General features: G+C 36.1%; 1 protein-coding gene and 1 long non-coding RNA gene across 2 annotated transcripts in view; one reads left to right on the top strand and one right to left on the bottom strand.

Annotated features, from left to right (window-relative positions):
- The window catches only part of TM9SF3 (transmembrane 9 superfamily member 3), a 76,436-nt gene that overhangs the window by 40,401 nt on the left and 12,084 nt on the right, over nt 1–23,951 (top strand). Inside the window, exons 8-11 of the mRNA XM_027595817.2 lie at nt 4,441–4,535; nt 7,940–8,070; nt 18,699–18,838; nt 21,863–21,931. Coding sequence (XP_027451618.1) covers nt 4,441–4,535; nt 7,940–8,070; nt 18,699–18,838; nt 21,863–21,931 — 435 coding nt within the window. The remainder of the gene's footprint in view (nt 1–4,440; nt 4,536–7,939; nt 8,071–18,698; nt 18,839–21,862; nt 21,932–23,951) is intronic.
- Nucleotides 208–22,679, bottom strand: LOC113923172. The gene is made up of 3 exons (XR_003520197.1): nt 22,454–22,679; nt 7,655–7,789; nt 208–494 (listed from the first exon to the last, which is right to left on the bottom strand). It is a non-coding gene; the product is annotated as an uncharacterized LOC113923172 (long non-coding RNA).

Here is a 23,951-nt window from a genome sequence, read left to right as displayed (position 1 = left end):
ATGTTGTTATTGCAGATAAATAATGGACAGTAATCTTCAGCTAGAAGTATATTTTTCTGTTACATTTTATTTTTTTATTTTTTTTTAAAGATTTTATTTGAGAGAGAGAGAGAAGGAGAGACAGAGAGCATGAGAGGGAAGAGGATCAGGGGGAGAAGCAGACTCCCTGCTGAGCAGGGTGCCCGATGTGGGACTCGATCCCGGGACTCCAGGATCATGACCTGAGCAGAAGGCAGTCTCTTAACCAACTGAGCCACCCAGGCGCCCTTCTGTTACATTTTAAAACTTCCTAGCCTTACTGAACATTTTGGTTGGTTACAAAGGTTATGTTCCATTAGAGGTATGAGCAGAGTTACTTATAAGCTAGTGCTGTTTGAGAAGATGAATAGCATTTTTTTGAAAGCTGAAGATACAATTAGATCTTTATAAGAAGTACTAGAATTTCACAGTTATTGAATTGGTACTTCATATTTATCTTCCAAACTGGAGACTCTCTGCAGAACAGAAGAGAAATAATAAATAATATTTAAGAAATATTTAATATTTATTACATTTATTAATTGTAATATTTAACTCTTAAGTAATAATTAATAGTAAAAAGAGTAGTAGAAAAGGCACATGAGGTTAGAAAAATAATTGGATGATTTATCTTACCTTTACATGGTTTCTGGTACATTTTTTTCTTTGAGAACAAAATTGGTTGCAAGAAAAGTTTTTGGATTATTAGAAGAAGTTGTACATTCACAAAGATCTCCTGTCCCTATTGAGTGGTCCTATAACCTGTGCTCAGAGAGCCACAATCTCAATGAATCAGACACACCCTGAGCCTAGGTGTCAGGGGTTATAATTCAAGTACTTTAGATACTGCCCCATGAAGTTCTCTGTCAGAATGACACTTGTTTCCAGTTACATTTCATACCTCTATTTCAGTTCATAATGCATTCTTTCTTATATATGCCTGGCATTTGGTGGACAAACAATAAATTGTTGCTGAAAGAATGGCTCCTGATTTTTATGTTAAATATTTAACGATAATAAATTACTGTTGCTTCACCTAGACCAGAAGCTCCTTGAGAGCGAGGACCAGGTCTTAATTTATCTTTGAATTCTCAAAACACCTATGTAAAACGTGTGGAAGGTACTCAGTGCTTGTAAGCTGAAGTGAATGTATTAATCAATAAGGCTATTTTTCTGTAGTTTCTGTTATCTTTTTTTAATATAACCTTTGCAACTTATTTACCATATAAGCTTTAAAATAATTGTCCAAAACCTAAACTTTTAGTGTTCTGGTGGGTAGTTCATTCTTTAGAATACAGTATATTTCAGAGGAACTAAATCCCAAGTACAAGAAAGACATTTCAAATCTGCCACAAAGGTGTCCTTTACCTTAAATAACTGGATTAAATTTGTCACTCCTGAATTGACATTGACTGCACAGTCACAGTCTTCAGAGTTACTAGTGGGCAACCTCCTAGAATTCAAGTTTCTGCCTTGTTCCTTCTCAGATGTTAGGGTTACAGTTTTGGCAGTTCATTTTTTAATGCAGATGCTCTTTTGCTTGTAGACCTTCAACTTTAGAAATAAGAAACTTTCTGATAAATGGTATTAGCAGGCAAGTCACGTGCTGTTATTTTAGCCTGTCATTATTAATGGTTTTTCTATGTTGTGCTTATTTGAAGTGAACATACTTAATTATATCATTAGTCTTAAAGCTGTGAGTATTATTTTGATATCAAAGTGACTAACATTATTGAGGTTCCATTAGGTGCTTCATACATATTAGCTGTTTTAATTTTCATGCCCGTCCTGTGGAGGGACTATTATTCTCTCCATTCTCCACATGAGAAAAGTAAAGTTCAGAGAGGTTAAGTAATTTGACTGAGATCATACAACTGTTTGTAGGGGTGTTAGTAAGCTGGGATTTGAACCTAGGCACTCACTCTCACTCCACAATTTGTCTCTTAATTTGCTCTGCTATGGAAATGAAAATAGAGATAATAAAAATACAAAGTAGTGAGAAAATGAAAAACCTTGCACATGACATTTCTAAGACTCACTCCAGAGTCAGAATGATTCTAAAACATAAAAAGCAGATAATGTAACGTGTGAATGTTATTTTGTGTTGGTGATGGCCATAGCAATCAGAGAAGAAAAAATAATTAGATAAATAGAGGATCGGTATCAGTGTGGATGCCTATGAGTGTGATATTAACTCCTGAGAAGGCATAGTGTGGGAGAAACTGTGGGTAAGTCTGGAAAAATACTGCTGCTCTATAACTTTGGGTGGACAGTGGTGAGCTGGCAAGTGTAAGCAGCTCCTTAAATGTTTCCCGCCTCGAGTTTTGGAGAAATGAACAAGTAGGCGGTTCCCTATGTCAGCAGATTTTTCAGTGTAGATGAAGATGGTGTATTTTGGGTGGAAAATGCCCATAGAATATATATAAACGAAGAGATGAAGGGTATGTCTGGTTTTTAAAACTGTGACTGACACTTCATTTAATGTAGTGTCTCTAGGGATTGCAAGCTTAAATCCCTGGTAGGCATTTTGGACTCTCAGTCACATGAGCATTCCTTTTGAACCCTCTCTGCTAATATTAAAAGCTTCTGACTGGTAATAGACTGGACTTAGACTAAAGCAGCCTTTCAGTTTTCAGCATGGCTAGACCTGTGTCAGTCTTCACACACCCAGTTACAAACAGAGAATGTGTCAGATTTTTTTTTTTTAAGATTTTATTTATCTGTTAGAGAGAGAGAGATAGCAAGAGTAGGAACACAAGCAGTGGGAGACGGAGAAGCAGGCTTCCCACCGAGCAGGAAGCCCGATGTGGGGCTCGATCCCAGGACCCTGGGATCATCACCTGAGCCTAAGGCAGACGCTTAATGACTGAGCCACCTAGGCGCCCCTGGGTCAGAGTTTTTAATGATAATCTGAAAGGAAACAGTATTTGCAGTGTTTCAGTTGTTGAAAAAACAAATTTTGATTCTAAAAACTTTGAAACCCACAATCTTTTAATTTTTTTTTTAAATAAGCTCTGCACCCAACATGGGGTTCAAACTCATGACCTTCAGATCCAGAGTCACCTGTTCTACTGAGTCAGCTAAGTGCCCTGAGACTCACGATCTTTGAAACATGGGAATGACATATTCTTATATTACTACCACATTTATATTTAGCTATATATTGATGGAAATTAAATACTGTAATGTTTTAACTATTATGTATCCACTTTAAGAAGTTGAGCATAGGTGTTGGGGCAGAGGAGTGCTACATATTTCTAGACTATATGATACCTTTGTATTCTACATAGGTGTACAGTGAAATATAATTATTACCCAGAAGATGGTTAATTTATGAATTATCTTCCCAGTACACACATTAGTGTGATGTTCTTACAAATTCTCTTTAAAAGAATATTCTTTAGCTCAAACTGAGAAGGTTATGTGTTCTATCTACAGACTTTATTTTACCTTCCTAGTTATGATAAGTTCCAAAAATAGTCTTTATTGTTAGTGGCTTAAGTACATTTCTATATTATGGCAAATGATACTGTCATTTATCATCTTAATATTTCCCTTTGCAATTAGGCATTTAAAATATTTTGTTCAGTTTTATTCAACAAGAGAGTTGGCCTGAATTCTCTAGCTATCATCAGTGGAAGAAGAGGTTAGAAATTGTTGATCTGAGGGGCGCCTGGATGGCTCAGTTGGTTAAGTGTCTGACTCTTGATTTCAGCTCAGATTATGATCTCAGGGTCATGAAATCGAGCCCCACATTGGGCTCTGTCCTGGGTGTGGAGCCTGCTTAAGATTCTCTCTCTTCCTCTGCCCCTTCCCTCCCTTCTTTCCCACCTCTGTTAAAAAAAAAAGAAAAAGAAATTGTTGATCTGGATTAATGTTGATTTGTGGACCTAATGGATTTTTTAAAAATAATTTTTAATAGTGTAAGGAAAACGAAATAGGAAAAGTCTCAGTGTTATACCATTTGAGGTAATATCGCTAATATAAATATTACTTCCACTTTATTTTTTATTTCTATCAGTGGGCAAGAATCTTAAGAATTAAATTAAAAAGAGGAATATTCTAATTATTTTTCTGAACATGAATATCCTTATCCATATGATGTGATTGGTTTACAGGATTGCAAAACAATTTTAGTGCCAGCTTCTAATATTTTTGCCAAAGAAATGTGAAATGTTTGTTTAGAATATATTATGAAATTTAACTTCAGATTAAAAAAATTAGTAGCCTGTGCAATTTTAACTAGAAATTAATTCACTAGGCAACCTTTTGAGATCCCTTATAGTCCAGGATGATATTTTTTGTGTTCCTGTTAAATTTATCTTTGAAATCAAACTAATGTTAATGTGATGGACTCTATGATGTTTTCTTTAAATTGTTGGCTTTAACTTACCACATACATATGTTGTTTCGCCTTTTTAGGAGGGGATCAATGCTCAGTACAGCCATATTTGTCTATGCTGCTACATCTCCAGTGAATGGTTATTTTGGAGGCAGTCTGTATGCCAGACAAGGAGGTAACTTACAAGTTATCACTTTGTATTTTTAATTACAGATGCTACTATTTTACCATGAGGTATTTGGAATTTAAAAGGGACAGTACAGCCATTGTAAAATACTTTGTTATCCTATTTCACATAATCTCCACTAAAGCTGTTATGTGGTCTGTTTTGCTTTTATGGAAGCTTTGCATTTTATTTCTGAAAATTATGAATAATAAGTTTATCTCCATTGTCCACTGTGAAGTTAGCTCTGAGGAACATGTAGGAAAGAGTATATATATATATATATATATATTTTTTTTTTTTAAGATTTTATTTATTTATTCATGAGAGACAGAGAGAGAGAGACAGAGTGAGAAGCAGGCTCCCCAAGGAGCAGGGAGCCCGATGTGGGACTCGATCCCAGGACCCTGGGATCATGACCTGAGCCGAAGGCAGACGCTTAACCATCTGAGCCACCCAGGCACCCTGGAAAGAGTATATTTAAGTTATTGATATTATTTTGCTTTGAGGTACCTTACTCCCTAGATGTGCTCCATGGGAGGCCTCCACAGAGAGTAGTGTTACAGCTGAATATAAAGGCATGTTTTATGGCTTATGGACAAAGTGTCTGTACTGGAAGGAGAATAGGAAGGAGAGCTATTTATTTCTATTGACTCTTAAATATTTATCAAAGGACCCTGCACAAAGATTTCTGTTATTCTGTGTCACAGTCTTGCTAAGGGCACTTCATCTTAAATTCCCCCCCTGCTTCTTTACTGTTGTGATCTGCAAATGATGGGGGATACATAGATGATACAAAGGTACTGCTCCTTGGTGTTTCTTTCTTTGATGGTACCCAAGGGTCTTCAAGTTTTTTTGTTTTCCCTGTAATTGCGGTCAGAAAAGTACTGAAAATAGTAGTTTTGCATTGTGAATGAAGGGTTGTTGAAAGACCTTAAAATTTTATTCCTAAGGATAGAGACTTTCTCACGTGATTTTCCCAGCTCGTCCTAAGCAATGTCAGCATTAAGGAATCCTGCCTTTTTAGTTAACTAGACTTACAGGTTATTGGCTAGAGCATACATAGGATCATTTAAAATTCCTCCAGGATATTCTGGTTTACCATTGCCTTTTTTTTTATTGGTCCTACTAGACTTAATGTGATCTATACCTCCAGTATAAATAATCTTTGGTTTGCCTGAGGGAGTATCATTGTCCATAATTATTTTAGTTATCTGTTCAGTGTCTATATTTTATGTTCAGATATGGGAAACAAGTCTTACATGGGGCTATGATCCTTAGGAACTAAGGATGCCTAAGTTAATTTCTGCTTTGAATTTGACCTGGAAACTAGTTAGGTTATGACCTCTAGAAAAATCTCCACAGCAGAAACAAATTATTTAAAACAGGAAATTTATTCATACTCGGACATAAATTTGCTTTTAGTTTGATAACAAGTTAAGAACACCAGCCAAACTTTACTATACTTAACTCTTTTTTTTTTTTTTTTTTTTTTTTTTGAGAGAGAGAGAGCACACAGGTTGGGAGGGGTGGGGGAGGGGCAGAGGGAGAAGGAGAGAGAGACTCTTAAGCAGGCTCCACACCCAGAGTGGAGCCCAATGCGGGCCTAGATCTCATGTCTCTGAGATCATGAGCTGAAATCGAGAGTTGGACGCTTAATCTACTAGCCACCCAGGTGCCCCTAAAGGTTATTTTCTGATTGACAGTGGCTTGAGAAGGTCTAGTCATGTCCTGATATTTTGTCTGAGCGATCCCTAAAAATCAGGTTAGTGTAAGAGGTCAACCCAGAAAACTGAGAATTTTTCAGAGTTATCCCAGAATTCGAACTACAATGAAGCTCAAGGTCTGTACATTGTCCTCAAGGTGCTGGATAGTCCTCCAGACCCAATTTAAAGCTAGGGGTGGCCTGGAACTTGACCAGAATCTCCAAGGGTGTGGTGAGCAGCAGGAAGCACAATGCAGGTTTGTCTGCTACTGATTGTACCCACTGGAATGTGTGATTCTTTTTGATTTTGGAGGGAAAGGGAGTAATAGAATTGAATATGGAATTTATGAATATCGGTCTGAGTCTGAGAAGATAAAAGTTTAGGAAAAGAGTGCTAGGGAAGAGTTAGAATTAAATAGGAAAAATAATACTTGAATTGCCACTCTTTTGTGTTCAAATGCTGAATCTTAGTGTGAAAAGGAGGGGCTCTTGAAAGTTACCTGAGAAAGAAATAAAATAGAGGTGAAAGTTCAGAATCAAGGAGTTTTTCTGGAGGAATGTTAAGATTTGGGCTAGCAATTCTATAAGATAGATGTTTAAAAGAGCTTTACATAGAACAAAACAGAAGTTAGGGTATTGCTTGTTTTGCTTATCGTACTTCCTGTTTAGGTCCATATTGCTTTTGGTTGTGGGGTTGAATTTTAATAGTGATCCACTCTGAAATCCTTGTTTTGTTCCTGAGCAGTGTGCAGATGTTTCCTCTGTAGTGCTCTTGCTTGTATACTCCACTGTATTAGAAAGATAGCTCCACATTACTCTCCTGATCAATATGAACATGATTTAGAATTTTTGATGACACAGTTTAAAATTGACATAGTTTCCTTCCTTTGATTATCTAAATAACAGATGCTCACTGTACAGAATTTTGGCAGTTCAAGGAGATACAAAGAAATAGTGAAACGGGTGCCTGAGTGACTCATTCGGTTAGGTGTCCAGCTCTTGGTCTCAGTTCAGGTCTTGATCTCAGGGTCATGAATTTAAGACCCGAATTTTAAAAAAGAAGGAAAGAAAAGAAATAGTGGAACTTACAAGTCTGTAGTTCTAATTGCTGAGAGAGAGCTCATGAGATGCACTGTGTTGTTTTTCCCTTTTGATAAATATATGTTTATAATCAAAAGTACAGCTAAAAGTAAATTTAGGGACCCCTTTCACCAGGGGTTTTTTAACTTTTTTTTTTTTAAAGCTTACATGAAACTCCAATATGTAAAACTGTTGAAAATGGACTTGTTCTGGTTGAAGCAGGGCTTGGGGCTCTTCCTTCACCAGTGACTTCATGGGCACCTCTAGGAAGCTCCCAAACTCCAAGTACTAGTTTGAAAACACCTATCTAGGCCAACTTGTAGCCCTGCAAGAGCAAGAGACTTACCAAAGTTCACAGCAGTTCAGTGGCAGGGTCAGGACAGAACACTGGAATATTTTACTATAATCCATTGCTCTTTTCCAGTACAGGTTTTCACTAGACGTACTTACATAGCCGGACTGGTCTTCATTAGCTGTTGTCCTGAAACAGTTATTAGAATGGCAAATTTTGAGATCTTTACATTAGAATTTTAAATAAATAACTTGGTGCTAAATAAAGAATAGTTTGGTACCTTATGAACATTAATATATGCCACCCCCCCCGATTTTCACTGTTTCCTTTCTCTTTCAGGAAGGAGATGGATAAAGCAGATGTTTATTGGGGCATTTCTTATCCCAGCTATGGTGTGTGGCACTGCCTTCTTCATCAACTTTATAGCCATTTATTACCATGCTTCAAGAGCCATTCCCTTTGGGACAATGGTAAGTTGCTTGAACCTTACTTTGAAGCTGGAAAAATATAAGCATTCTAATATGAGGCCTGCTATCTCTCTGAAGTACCTCTTAGTAAGAAGAGGTTTGGTATTTGCAGCCAGTCCCTGCCCAGTCCTAGAAAGTTAGCTGAAGGAAATTTTTTCTTGATTCAGTGAGCCAGTACAGTGAAAGTCCAACTTATAAGTATGACAAGAGAATACTATACTTTTTATCAGAGATGGGAAAAACTGGTGACTATATTGTAGAAGAAGAATAAAGAAATGAGGGTGTTTTAAGGTGATAGGTGGGTACATTGGTTGTGGTAGGTAGTGAAGCTTGTCCAGAACACATTTTCTTTTTTCAGTAGCAGTGTACTTATTTTTAGAATGTCATTAAACATTTATATTGATAATATGTGTTACTTTGGACATTAAAATCCTATCTCATATTTTACCTGTAATCACAGACTTAGGAATATTTTGGATTTTTTAACTATATTAAAACTAAAACACAGATATATACCAGTGCTCTACAGAGATAACCCACAGTTTCCAAATTTTTCTTGTTGTTACCTTTTTACTAGAAACAATTTTAGGCCTGGAGTAGACTTTAGTCTTAATGTACACTTATGCAAATGCGTGCACGCTCATATGCACATGTATGCAAGGTGTAGGATGGTTACTGTTTTTCACAGAGGTTGTGTAACTTGGTCAAGGTCATACAGATCGTGGCAGAACTTTAACTGGACTCTTTCTGAATTTTAATCTTATTTTGGTTTTATTTCAGTTATATGAGAGTTATCAAATGGTTTCACAAAAATTCCAGATGATTTTATTTATTTATTTATTTATTTTTAAAGATTTTATTTATTTTTTGACTGAGAGAGACAGCGAGAGAGGGAACACAGGCAGGGGGAGTGGGAGAGGGCGAAACAGGCTTCCATGCGGGGCTTGTTCCCAGGACCCTGAGATCATGACCTGAACCAAAGGCCGACGCTTAATGACTGAGCCACCCAGGCACCCTGATTTTGTTTTATAATCCAGGTTTTTCACAGACATTGCATATACATTTTTACTAAATCTTTGGTACTTTTTAGTTATTGATACTATTTAGTTATATATTTCATTTTTGACAATTGCTTCAAAATTGGAGTTTTTTTTGTTTTTGTTTTTTACAAGCCAAGGCAAGTGATAATAGTTAGGAAAGGGTAAAGTAATTAATCACATTCAGAAATGGAAAAGAATTTGCTTTATAGTAGTTCCAGGCCATCAGAAAGTATCTATACAGAGTCAAGGACTTCTTACAGATGATCTGCTGAATTAATTATTTTCATTGTGCTTTAAAAATGAAAATTCAGACTCTGCTCTAATGTTCCTCATAAAATTTTGAATTGATGTGAAAATTATATTTTGAAGTTGCTTCGTTTCACTAAAATTGTAAATTTTACCACTCATAAATGGGGTTTTAAATGTTAATATTCAATGTAATTTGTCTTTAGATAATTTAATAATTAATAACTACTAGAATACAGTTTCAGACTCTGTACTGAGCCAGAGCAGGTTTATAAAATTGATCTTTGGTATGTAGAAGACTGGCTGTTGGTGTTTAGCAGGCACCTATAATATCATGTTCTTGATTTGCATTCTAATTTGGAGTGAAGGAATGCTGAGTGAAAGACATTCCATTGCCCTCAAGTTTTAATCAGCTGTGTGGTCTAACATTTTTTTTCTCCTTTTAAAAGTATCAAAATTTGTTTAGAACATGAAATTTAAGAACTTGAGTGAATGTTTGACCTTGTGTTCATTAAGTGTTTTAACTACTGAAAATTATATTTTTAGTTATTGGACTTGTTGAAATTATGAAGGAAGTAGTTATATAGTCTCATAAACTCCATGGTTCTCAACCCTGGGTACACATTAGAGTCCTTGGGAATTTGAATAATTTCAGTGCTCATGGCTTCATCCTAAGCCAATGAAAAATTAAATTTTTTAATTTTTTAAAGCTTTGCTCTAAATCAGGTGTTTACCTGATTCTAGTTCCCAGCATTTGGGGATGGATCTGTCAGCTGAAAGTCTCCCAGAGCATATGTTTCTGAGAAGTTGGATGCCCCTACTTAACTGAACACCCTAGTTTGAAAATCAGAGTCTTCAGATACTCCTATATGTTCTTCCCCAGGCCTTAGTTTCTGTCCCCATTCCTTTGGTCTCTGGGACATTGAGCCCTTTCTCTGGGTGATCTTGTCTCTAGTACTCTGTTTTCTCAGATATTTCACAATGAGGGTTTAAGCCATCCTTGGTAAAAGTGACTTCAGGCTTCTGTCTTGCCCTCTCGAGGCACCTGAGTAATAGGGATTTTGCCCACTAGGGATCTGGAATTTTGTCAGAATACTACTCTTGTCACCAGGACTAGCCCAAGATAGGATTGAAAGTGGGCAAGGTTTGTCCTCGGACTCCCAACTTCTCTGCATACCTAATTACACATAAAAGCCATTAAATCCATGTCAGATTAAACTTGTTGAACAATTTTCAATCTTCTTAGCTAAATAAAGATAAACATAAGTAGAGGGTGGTGGTAGTAATCTGAGCTGATATCTAGTGTCCTAGGTTTAAGGGATGGTGCCTAAAGTCAAGAGAGTATTACAAGAAGACTAAAGAGAGCATTTGAATAAAATTTAGGGTCATGGACTGTCCAGGGACAAACATACCTGTTCCTGAGGTTGGAGTGTTCTGACCAGAGCTCTATTCTGGCTGTAGGGAAAGGGAGAGAGGGCACTTGAAATCAGATTGATTCTGGGAAGATAGAAACGTTTTCTTTTGGGAATTTGTTCAAGAATGATTTAGGTGTTATACCCAGAGTTTCTGGTCCTGTGAGAGCTTTTTGGGAATGAGGAAGGATTTCTCAGGATGTTCTGAAAACAGGTTTTAGGCATGAAGTCTTGTGGGCTGTAAATCTCGAATCCTACATTTGATGTTATTGTAGGCTTTCAAGGGACAAAAAACCAGTTGCAGAGTTTTAAAACTCAAAGTTGCAAAGTAGCATAGAAACTAATAACCTAATAATAAGCTCAGCATGTACTGATAAATCCTTGACTTATTATACTTTATTGTTTTGTCTCTGAGTGGGTAGAATAGTTGGTGGAAAAGAAACAGGAGTCATGGATGAACCATGTTGTATTTGTCATGTTCAGGTCTATTTTAGTTTGCGGGGGGCGACATCTTGACCATTATCAGAAATATGCCATAGGTTTGTTCGTTTGTTTGTTTATTTTTTAAAGATTTTATTTATTTGTCAGAGAGAGAGAGCACAAGCAGGAGGAGCGGCATGCAGAGGGAGAAGCAGGCTCCCTGCTGAGCAAGGAGCCCGATGTGGGACTTGATCCCAGGACCCTGGGATCATGACCTGAGCCAAAGGCAGATGCTTAACTGACTGAGCCACCCAGGCATCCCAGAAATATGCCATAGGTTTTAGGAAATCAGATTTGAAAACTATTTAGGGAAATCCTCTCTCATTATCCAAGTCTTGGACTGTAACTGGGAAAATGGCTTAACAATTGGAGGCTCTCAAAAATGAAATTCATGATATGTGATCAGAAATTACCACAGTGAGGAAAAAATGGCAGCCAAGATTAAGGGACAGGTACTATTTTATGATCTCTCAAAAGTTGTGAGGAGAATACAGTATACCTAAATGTAAAAGAATAATAAAGATCTATAAAAATAGTGTTACAAAAACTCTTATTAACCAACCTGAATTTTTGACAAATGCTAAGGCAAGTAAGAATTTGTAAGGATATTTTCATAGCAAAACCATAGGCTGAAAGAAGAATGGCTCTACCCCATTCTTCTCTTTTTATTCATTAAATAAAGTAATCTTTAAAACAAGAAAAGACAAGAGGAAAATAATCCCTGATAAGGGGGAAGTAAAGCCTAAAATAGGTAAGAGGATTGATGGTACAGGAGTACCTAGCCACCTTAGCTGTTAAGTTTGCTGCTTAGGTAAATGACCTTTTAGACATACTGAGAGATCATGCTGATAAGTAATGTTTGAATAACTGTGTAAGGGAACAGAAGCATTGTAAAACTGGACATGAGCAAATTTACTTTTCCAGAAGGGAAAGGAAGAAAGTGGATTCTACCTTACAAAATGTGGTGAACTTGATAAAGCACAAGATTTTAGAATGTTATTAAAATTTATTTTTTAAATCACAGAAATAATGAACATTAGGAGCTATTATGGATTTATTAAAACAAAAATGCTAGAACAACTTCATTTCTCCTTTTTGGTAGGTTTTAGGAGACAAGAAGAATAGGAATGTAAAGTATTTATCTTGTTTGACAGGGTAGGGAAATGTAGGTGGAATGGTACAGTCAGGTAGATGTATAGTGAAATAATTAAAGAATTAAAGAATTGGGATGATATTACTGATAATATGTCACATACTCTCTTTCAGTAGATCTTGACTTTGGCCAATTCAAGTAATTGTTAATGATTTGTATAAAGGCATAGTGATTTGATGATTAAATTGAAAAAGGATGTGAGATTGGGGAGGAAATTAGTAATATGGAATGATGAAGACAGCATCTTAAACAATCTCACCTGACTGAAATGATGTGCCAAATTTGACAAGATGAATTACAATAAGGACAGAGACATTTGTGTAGCATTTTGTAGTTCACAAAGCTCTTTCATACCCCTTATCTTATCTGGTTTCAGAAGAACCCAAAGAGGTAGGCAGAGCTAGTGATATACATTATCCCTGTTTTACAGGAGCAGAAACCCAGCACTCTTGCAGGGTAATTGACTCAAATCACATTTTGTTTGGTGTGGTGCTGCTGGTGGTGATCTGTTTTTATTTCTTTATTTGTTTCCTTCTTTTTTGCCAAGAGAAATTTTAGCTTTATTCTGAGAGTGCTGAATGTAGAATGTTTTATGGCTTCTTTTGGTCTGTATATTTTTATAGCTGTAATGAGGTATAATTAATATATGATAAATTGTGTGTATTTAAAGTATAATGAGTTTTGATATATGTACATGTTTGGGAAACCATCACCACAATCAAAAAAAGAAGGTATTTATGAAGTCCAGAAGTTTCGATGTGTACCTTTGTAATTCACCCCTTTTATCCTCCTCCTTCCTGCCCTCCCTCCTTCTCAGGTAACCACCAACCTGCTCTCTGTCATCATAGATTAGTTTGTGTTACCGACAATTTCACCTAAATAGAATCACAGAGTATGTTCTTTTTTATCCTTTTCCACTCAGAAAATTACTTTGATTTATTGATGTTGCATGTATTAATAGCTTGTTTCTTTGTATTGCTCAGTAATATTCCATATATTCCATGGATATACCACAGTTGTTTACCCAGTAACGGATTATTTCCAGTTTTTGGCTATTACAAACAAGCCGTTATGAGTATTCATATAGAAGTCTTTGTGTTGGATATATATTTGATTGTCTTGGACAAATAACTACAGTGGAATGACTGAGTCATATGATATTCTAATATTTCCAGAAACTGCTAAAGTATAACGTTGTGTGTCAGCTATAGTTAAAAAAAAAAAAAAGATAAAAGAAACCACTAAACTTTTCCACAGTGGTTTGTCATTTTACATTCCCACTATTATTGTGTAAGAGTTCCAGTTGCTCCACATCATCTCCAGCACTTGATGTGGTCAGTCTTTTCAATTTTAGCCATTCTAATGGGTACATACTAGTGTCTCATTGTGGTTTTAATTTGCGTTTCCCTAATAACTAATCATGTTGAAGATATTTTTGTGTGCTTATTTGCCATCCCTGTATTTTTTTAATGAATGTTCTAATCTTTGGCCTCTCTTTTATAGGTTGTTATCTTGTTGAGTGGAAGAGTTCTTTGCATATTGTAGATACTAGTCCTTTGTTCTATACTTATTTTGGAAGTATATTCTTTCATTTTGTGGCTTGTCTTTTCATTCTCTTAAGAGTATCTTTTGAAGAGCAAAAGCAATTAAGTTTAATTTATTGATTTTTTTTTTCCTTATAAAATTTGTGCTTTTCTGTCCTTTTGCCAAAGCAGAGATCAGTAAGCTTTTCTCTTGTGTTTTCTTTTAGAAATTTTATAGTTTGGGTTCTTAAATATCATCCATTTAAGATCAATGATTCATTTTTGGTTAATTTTGTTTATTGTATGAGTTAAGGGTAGAGTTTTATTTTGTTTTGCTTATGGCTATTTAGTTGTTCCAACACCATTTGTTGAAAAAGTTATGTTTTCCCCACTGAATTGCCTTAGCATTTTTGTTGATCATGAACTGATCATTGAATGTGGATCTATTTTTGGACTTTCTGTTCTCTTTCATTGATTAATTTGTAATGTTTTTATGCCAGTGTCACACTGTCTTGATTACTGTAGCTTTACAATAAGTTTTGAAATCAGTTCTTTTTCAACGTTGTTTTGGTATTTTTCGGTTCTTTGCATTTCCATATAAAGTTTAGAGTGACCTTGTCAGTTTCTACAAAAAAACCTGCTGAGATTTTGACTGTGTTGAATCTGTAGATCAATTTGGAAAGAATTGACATCTTAACAATATTGAGTCTTTTAATTATAGAACACAGTATAGCTCTTGACTTATTTAGGTATCTTTAATTTTTCTCTGCAACATTTTGTAGATTTTAGTATTTAAATTTTGTACATCTTTATTGAGTTTACCCCTAAGTATTTTCTATCTTTTATGCTATTTGTAAATGTTATTTTTAAAATTTCAAATTTGGATTGTTTGTTGATAGTGTATTAAAAAACAGTTGATTTTTGTATATTGGCTTTGCATCCTGCAGTGTTGCAAAAGTCACTTATTAGTTCTCTTTTCTTTTTTTGTAGACTCCTAAAGATTTTTTACGTAGATTATCACGTTATCTGTGAGTAAAGATACTTGCATTTCTACCTTTCTAATCTGTATATCTTTTCTTTCTTTTTCTTGCCACATTGCACTGGCCAGAACCTCCAGTGCAGTGTTGAGTGGAAGCAGTGAGAGCAGACTTTCTTGTCTTGTTCCCCCTCTTAGAGGGAAAGTATCCAGTCTTACACAATCAAGTAAAGTGTTACCTATATTTTTTTCGTAGATGCCTTCATCAAGTTGATGAAGCCCTTCTGCTTCTAGTTTGCTGAGAGTTTTTCATTTTGAATGGAGGTTGGATTTTGCAGTGGCATTTTCTGCATCTTTTGAGATAATCCCTGATTTTCATTTTTTAGTCTGGTAATATGGTCACTTATATTGATTGATTTTTGAATCTTAAACTAATTTTTCATTCCTTTGATAAACCTCAATTTGTTATGATGTATTTATCTATTTTATATGTCGCTGGATTCCATTTGCTAAAATTTACTGGGTTTTGCATCTGTATGTATGTATGAAAGATACTGGTCTGTAGTTTTCTTTTTTTCCTGGTTTTGGTATCAGGATGATGCTAGGTTCACCAGATATGTTTTTAACTTCAAATCCAGTGTTTCTTCTGTTAGAGTACTGAAGTCCAAAAAGGCAGAGGGAAAAGTTACTTATTAGCGTATTGAGAATGATCTCATAAAATAGATAGACTTCTTACGGGCATTCGTGTTTGAGTTGGCAGTGCCCTGATTAATAGATCCTGTTGTTGAAATGCTTAAACTGAAGCTCGTAATTTTTATATAGATTTAAAGGTATAAAATGTTGAGGTAGAAAATGAGTAATAAAAATTGCCTAGTCTGAGCAGGTGTTGAAGAAATGCATGAACATAATGACTGATAAGACTGATCCTATTTCCTGAGGATCACTTTGCCTAAAAGCAATTACTTGTTTATCACCATAAATAAAATTTATATGCTTTAGCATTCCAAAATAGCCCATCTCAGAATGCATTTTCCCTTTCCATTTCATTCACACCATGGATTTCGTAAAAGGCCAGTCTGGAAGCAGAATAAGTAGAATAAGTACTAGCCAAATTCTTGGTTTGTGACTGAGAGTGAGAAGAGTTGACCAGTTGGTACATCTTTGGGGTATTAAGTACTGATAGGCAGTACTTGTTTCTGACTTGCTTTTATTGTAGATAGTGGAGGCCCTCAACCTGGAGTAAGTCTTTCCTCCCCCCACTGCCTATTTTTGCTGTTGGTCCAGGAACAGTGGCTAGGAGGCTAGGGGAGGGCCCTATATTGGTTTGAGTTCCAGAGTTTTCACAGTGTATTAGACTAATGGTTTTTGTTTGTTTTTTTTTTAACTTTTAGCTGCTAAATTTCATTTTAAAATGAAACTTTGTGGAAGCCCAATAGAGAAAATAGATAGAAGCATGAATCTTTTAGTATAAATAAATTTGGAAATTCAATATCTTAACATTCTCAATGAGAAGCAATAAAGTTGTGATGAATACAGATCTAATATAAAGGGGTATGAATAAGAGTTCAGTTATGTCTTCATCAGTAACCAATGATTTAGTTTATGTGACTTCTTTTTTTAACAGCTTGCCTTACAATCTCAGAGTAATTCTTTAAGTAAACTCATCCAGAACTTGAACATAAAAGAGTAGGAAATTGGTTTCACAGTTCAGTCTCTAACAGTTTCTAACAAACTGCTCACATTTTTTTTTATCATGTATAAGGAAATAGACAAAACGGGAAAAAATTAGACAAATACCAAACAGTTGATAATGTCTTAATGAGACATTTTATTGTTTCCTTCATTGATTATTGTTATGCTTTGAATGAGCACACAGGCAATATATGCCCTCACATCACTTGCCACTTACTTGGCTGTCACACACATGCTATAGTGCATTTGCTTGTACAACATTGAGTGAACAAATGTGTGCAGGCCAGAATTGTATCGGTGGGAGGCAAGGGAGAACAAAGGACCAGTGTGGACTCATGAACCTTCCTAATCAATGACACATTTACAAGAAGTCCAACTCTGTACACAGAGTTGTTAACAGGAGAAACTATTCTCAGATTTGTATGCAAATGAGTTAACCTGGTTATGGTAGCTTCAGTGTATTAATATTTGGTACAGAACTCATTTGAAAATGTGTATTTTTTTTATCACACTTTAAAATATTTTTTAAAAACACTCTTTTCAAAAGAAGATTCAGATTAAATGCTTGTGGAATTCCTGAAGCTCTTTAGCAGGACCTGAGGGGTTTGTGGAACAATTTGAAAACCACTCTCCTAGACCATGTCATTCCTATAGGAATATTTTCTTCAGCTTCTCTTCATTTCTTATTTGAAATTAGAGTTCTGGTAAATTAAGAGGGAAATACATTGGTCTCTGTTACAGTGTATTTATTTGTGGGTCTTGTATACTTAATGATAGCAAATCTCAATAATTAAGAAGTCAACAGCAAAAATTGAGACAGAATTCATCCCCTGGGTATGTATGAGACAATGTATAATTTGCAATATTTTCTGATGATTAATATATCTTAAAAACAGCTTATTTTCATGTTTCACATATTCTTGTTATATGAGCATAAATTCATATTATTAATAGGTCTAAACTGAGATACCAATAATTTGAGTTCCTAAGCCTGATCTTTAAAATGGAATTCCAGGACACTCTTAGCTCTCATATGTTTATACAAGTTTTATCTGGAAGAAAGATGGTAACCTTTGGCTTGTTTAAAACACACAAGCACAACACATACAAGGATATAATGAAGATGTGGTTTCACTAATGTTGCTTCAAAATAGACTCTTCTTCTCATGTAATAACTGGATTTTCTACCCCATGCCTCTTCATTTCTCTCAGTTTCTTCACAATTTTCTTTCACTTTTCTCACTTTTACTTTTTATTAGAACCCTAATATGTATCATTGAAAGTGATCTTAGAGGCAATTCAGCCCTCCCATTTTATAGGAGTTCAGAGTCAAGTGGTGGTCTTAACCAGATGCTGGCTGGAAAGGAGCTTGAGTGTGTGTCCTTGAATACCCAGATTTATATAAAGAAAAAAGTCATAGAAATAATTATTTTCCTAACTGACAGCTTTGGTTCTAGAATCTCTATATGGTCTTCCCTATAACTTTAGACTTTGAACTGCTGATGGGCAGAAAAATACTTCCGTTTTAGTAATGACCCATCTGTGTGTAAATAGAGATGCGCTTGTGTTGTTAAGATCCTGAGGCAGTGTGGAATAGAAAAGAGCAGGGTCTCCGTCTGAGACAGGGAGATCAGAACCTAGGTTTTGATCTGGCCGCCTCCTAGCGGTGTGGGCATGGGAAGTTACTTAGCCTCTCTTTAAGTCTCATTTTCTTCATCTATAAAATAGGGAAATAACACGCTCAATAAAACACAGCGAAGTAAGTAAGTTGGTTATAACGAGAAAAGATAAAGGATATGTTAGAAGCATGACAGCTGAAAGCGACATCAGGAGAGAAAAAAGGGATGCAGTTTCTCTGCACATGAAAGAACGGGGAACATGAGCAACTGCAGGAAGTGGGAAGCAGTTCGCCTTGTATTCAGTTCAGTTCTAATATTTCAAGACACATTCTTTGCCTCTTTTCATTAGTGTGTATCTTACACAATTTTAGCCTATATTGAACTTAAACATTTTATTTTGTGGTCAAATTGTGTTTAAATTTTTAAGTGTCTCCTTTATTTTTGTTATTGTTATTCTGAGTAATCATACACATTTTAATTTAATTTACAGGTGGCCGTTTGTTGCATCTGTTTTTTTGTTATTCTTCCTCTAAATCTTGTTGGTACAATACTTGGCCGAAATCTGTCAGGTCAGCCCAACTTTCCTTGTCGTGTCAATGCTGTGCCTCGTCCCATACCGGAGAAAAAATGGTAAAGAGAATGCTAAATCTTATGTCATTGTTCCTCACAAAATAGAAATTCTTAAGGCTATTATGTATATATAACTTTTAAAATTGGCATGTATTTGTAAGAATGTCTTAAGTTGGAACTTAAGAATTTGTCTTTTTACTTTTGCCTCCAGCCTGTATTGTTAGGATTAGTAATCAATTATATCCTTCTTTCACTTTATGAATCTTGGTGCCATTTACAGATAAACTAAATGCTTTGATAAGTACATTAGTGCATCTCGGTGGGTGGGACAGTTTTATTATTGTATACAGGACAGAACTGACCTGCTGCCTATTTTTGAAAGAGAAGTTCTGTTGGAACATATCTATGCCTGTTCGTTCACCTATTATCGATGACTGCTTTCACACTACTGTGACAGACAGAGAGGGTATCGCCTTCAAAACCTCAACTATTTACTATCTGAGAAAGTTTGACAACCCTTGGCTTATAATTTCATTTTCCTTTCCAGATATTTTATTATTCTAAATAATACACACATTTATAGCCACATATATCATACCGGTTGAGAGATGAATTAGGACTAAGACCAGTTATAATTTACTGACTTAATATTCTTTGTCTTTACTTCTGGGATAGTATAGAATATCTCAAATACGTTCTGTCACATTTTATGCACAAAATGTGTTCTTGAGGACCTCCCAGAATTCAAGATTAATCCTGACAAAGGATGATGAGTATTTCTGTTAAACAGCTGAGGAGATTTTTTAGTTGCAGCAGTATACACATAGTTTACAGTTTATTTGATCACTGAAAGTTCTTTTTAACTTGAGATAATTTGTATTTTTTCAAATTCCAGACATAAAATGGGATGTCATTAATGTTATATTTTTAAGTTTTGTAATTCAAATTTGAACAAAATGTGAACTCGTATAAATATATTGCCTTTTAAAATTTGTAAATTAAATGTTTTAGTCCAAATTATGCTATTTTGCATTCTTCATTTTCCTAATTCTTACTAGCAGACAAAAATAGAACAGCCTTATCATATATACATTTATTACATTCTCCATCTCATAAAATAGCTACACATTAGACTCTGCATATTCATAATAAGGGATATATATTGAAAGCCTCTGTTCCTAGATATTTTACCTTATTAATAGACATAATTTATATTCAGATACTTATATATATATGGTCTTTTGTAGACTTGGAGGTCATTTATTGAGATGGAGGCTGAATAAAAACAGCACTTATAGTTTAAATTAAGAGGGTGATCTGTTCTAGTCTTAGCATTGTCCATGTTCCCTTTTCTCTTAGATTGGTGATTGTGAGATCTTGTGTACTTTGGTTTTTAAAGTCCATTTTCTCTTTCAAATCAAGAATAAACTCTAGGTCACTAGGGCTGGTGAAAGGGAGGAAGGAGCAACACGTGACCTTGCAAACCATGGGTCACAGTTAGTTGGAGGAAGGCTCATGTGTATCTTTATTTTCCATATATAGTTACATGGGATCTAAAATCTGAATACTAGATCTGGCTCTGATTGATTGTGTTATTTTGCACAGATCATTTTTAACCTCTATGGGTCTTGGATTCCTACAAAAGGAGGAAAGATAACTAGATTAAATGGTTTTTAAGGCTTTTTTTTTTTTTCAGCTTTCAAACTCTTCGATTTCTTCTCAGTTTTGTTTTGTTTTAGAGAGAGTGTGTGTATGTGTGTCTGCATATGCACGCACGTGGAGGGGGGATGAGCAGAGGGAGAGGGAGAGAGAGAATCTTAAGCGGTCCCAGCATTGGGCCTGACTTGGGGCTTGATCTCACAACCCTGAGATCATAATCTGAGCCGAAACCAAGAGTCAGATGCTTAACCGACTGAGCCACCCAGGCGCGCCCCTCTTCTTGTTTTTTTTAGTTTGTTTATCCCAGAGATTCTTAGTTTGTTTATACTAGAGATAGTAGTTTAGTATCTTTTGTGTGCCAGATACTGTGCTGGGCATTGGAAATATCTAGATGAATAGCTTCTGTCTGCCATAGTTTATAGTCTAGCGAGGTACGCTATGTATGTAATTGCACAGTTCCAGATAATGTGGTAAGTGCTGCCACAGAGTTACGTTCAAGAGGCAGTGCAGGCCTGGGGGAAAGACCCACCTCTTTCTGGGATACTTGGGAAGGACTTTACAGGAAGAACACTGGAGCCAGGGCTTGCCGGAGAAGTAGGACGAGAAAAGGCATTCCAGGTGGAGAATTACTAGTTGCATCAGTATGTGTTTATCGAGTGAATGAATGAGGTTTGAATTTTATTTTTTTATTCACTCTTTGGCTCCAGGGTAACCCAGAACTCATAATAACTTGATTGTATAATTCACAGGAAAAGAAATTAGTGAACCAAGGAAAGCATGAACAAAGAGATGGCAAGGCCACAATTTGGGAAACATTATTTCAGATAGGGCTCTCAAGACTTTTCTTTTCTTATGGCTTTCTTTTTTTTTTTTTTTAAGATTTTATTTATTTTTTTGACCGAGAGAGGCACAGCAAGAGAGGGAACACAAGCAGGGGGAGTGGGAGAGGGAGAAGCAGGCTTCCCGCTGAGCAGGGAGCCCGATGCGAGGCTCGATCCCAGGACACTGGGAACATAACCTGAGCCGAAGGCAGACGCTTAACGACTGAGCCCCCCAGGCACCCCTTTTCCTATGGCTTTCTATAAATAAATGCCTGTAAAGTTTTTAGAAGTTGCTGAGAGATGTAGAACAGAAGCAAATACTTAGGAGTTTTTCCTGAGTTCTCTCGGTAGCAAGAATTTCTCTTGCCCGAATTCTTATCTTGGCCTCTTATGCCAGAAAGAACGTTGACTATAACCTAGGGCTAATTTGAAGGCCTACCTCTGTATTGTAACCTCTTTGAATTTTTGTTTTTCTTTTTACTGGTATGTTTCTATCCGTTAGATTATTTTTAAGTACCAAGCATCTGCTTTCTATTATCTGGATTTATATATTATAATGTGAAAATCATACTAGAAGTTTATTGCTAATTTTAATATTTTCCAGGTTCATGGAGCCTGCAGTTATTGTTTGCCTGGGAGGAATTTTACCTTTTGGGTCAATCTTTATTGAAATGTAAGTTGTGGCAATGCATTTACGTTTTGAGGGATGTAATTGTAATAAGAGAATTTAGGAGTTAGAGTAGGTGTAGAATCATCAGATGGGAAGACACCTAACAGAGTTAGTCTGCTAATTTCATGACTCCCAGAAAGGGATCTAACATAATCTACCTAAAAGCAGTTTTCTGCTGTGGTCTCAAATATTCAGGTGAAATTTATGTTTTGTATTATGTTCTAGACCCTTCTCACCTAACAGGAGATCTTAGAAATGAAAGAATGCATGCTAAAGAGTACTAGACCAGTCTTTGATCACATGCATGTTAGAAGGAATTACTGGTTTTTACTGTATTTTTAAAGTATTTCTGAGGGTCTGGGGAACTGGGTAAACCATTACCTACCAGTCTGTCTAGATCTTGACATCTTCAGATACATATATTCCCAGTCTCCTTCCATAGAGGCTTACAGGAGTGCTGGGAAGTGTGAATGTGTTTGGGGGTGGAAGGTATGCCCCTTGGTGCCCAGGTACTGTGCTTCATACCTGCATCCTTGGTCACCACTGCAAAATACAAGTCTTTCTTTTCTCAGCTTGTAGTCCAGTGTTCCCTGATGGGAATGCTCTGGCATTTTAGTCAAGACACTTCTTTGTATGGGACTTTCTCAAGAACTGCAGTCATATACCTCTGGTTCTGGCCCACAGAATGCCAGTCATTGTGACTACTCAGAACCCCCTTACACATTTCCAGATGCCCCACTGCTGATTCTCTCCCGTACAGTGGACACCTCCTTAACGGACATGATTGGATCTGATAGTTGGTTAATTGAAAGTTGGCTCATGTAAGAGAATTATTTAAAAAAAAAAAAAGATTCATACATAACATTTTATTTTAACTTAAAAAACTAAAGGTACATCTTTCATTTTTTTAAAATAGAGAGCCAAAGTCTTTGATTTATATCTAGTCAGTGTCTCCATCATTTTCCCTTTGACATTCATAATGTATCTTCTGTGTTTCCAGCGTTTTTAAAGTGGAACAAGAACATTAAGACCTGTCTCAAGCATTCTAAGTGCAGAATCCTTCTAGATTTATACATTTCTCCCCCAGACTTTCATAGTTGCCTCACCCACACCTAATTTCATATTGTTTTTTTTTAAGTGATTCACCTTAATAAATTTCTACAAAACATTCCACATAATGTTCATAGAAATCATGCATCCTTTTTGCTGTCATGTTTATTGGTGTATATCATATTCAATTACAATATCTAATTACACTAACAAGCACAATTGACATAGATTTGGGCCACCCCTGGTCATCACCTACCAGCTGTGAGTGTGCTGTGGGTATTAGTCAGTACCATAGAGGGACTGGAATGTGTGTCACTCTAGCTTGTGGTTTAATAAAGCCAGTTCATGAACCTCTTTGGTACTTCTAGGCTTATATACTGCTTTGTATCCTCACCCTGACTTGACCTCTATTTTTCTGCCCTACCCCTGTTCCCAGTACCTTCTGGATCACATCTCTTCCTGCTTTCTCAAGTACTCCATTCCATTAGATAACCTCTCTGCTGTATCCTTAAGTTCTCTTTGTTTTGACCACCCTCAAGCCCATTCTGCTCTCGGTAGCCACAGTGATCATTTTAAGGTGTTAATCTGATCACATCACTTCTTTACTAAAGACTTTTCTTCATTTTCATTGAGGTAAGGTCCCAGCCCCATAACATAGCCAGTAAGGACCTTCATAACGTAGGATCTGGCCTCATTTGCTTCTCCATCCGCATCTCTTAGCTCTCACCCCTTCACTTGAAGTTCTAGCCATAGAACATTTCTAAATACAGTGAATTCTCTTATTTGTAAGCTTTGCCTTTGCTGTTCCTATTCTGGCTCCCCTTACCCCCGCATGCCTTATTTGAGTCTTCTCACTACCCCTTCTCCCCAGAGCCCCACCTAAGCAAACCGGTAAGATGCCCCTCTTAGGTGCATTGATAAAGCACATGTCATGGAGCGTCATGACTGCCTCCTTACTGGTGATCCCCTCTTT

Source organism: Zalophus californianus, chromosome 15, assembly GCF_009762305.2.
Source record: "Zalophus californianus isolate mZalCal1 chromosome 15, mZalCal1.pri.v2, whole genome shotgun sequence".
NCBI lineage: Eukaryota > Metazoa > Chordata > Mammalia > Carnivora > Otariidae > Zalophus > Zalophus californianus.
This window is presented reverse-complemented; position numbering and strand designations above follow the sequence as displayed.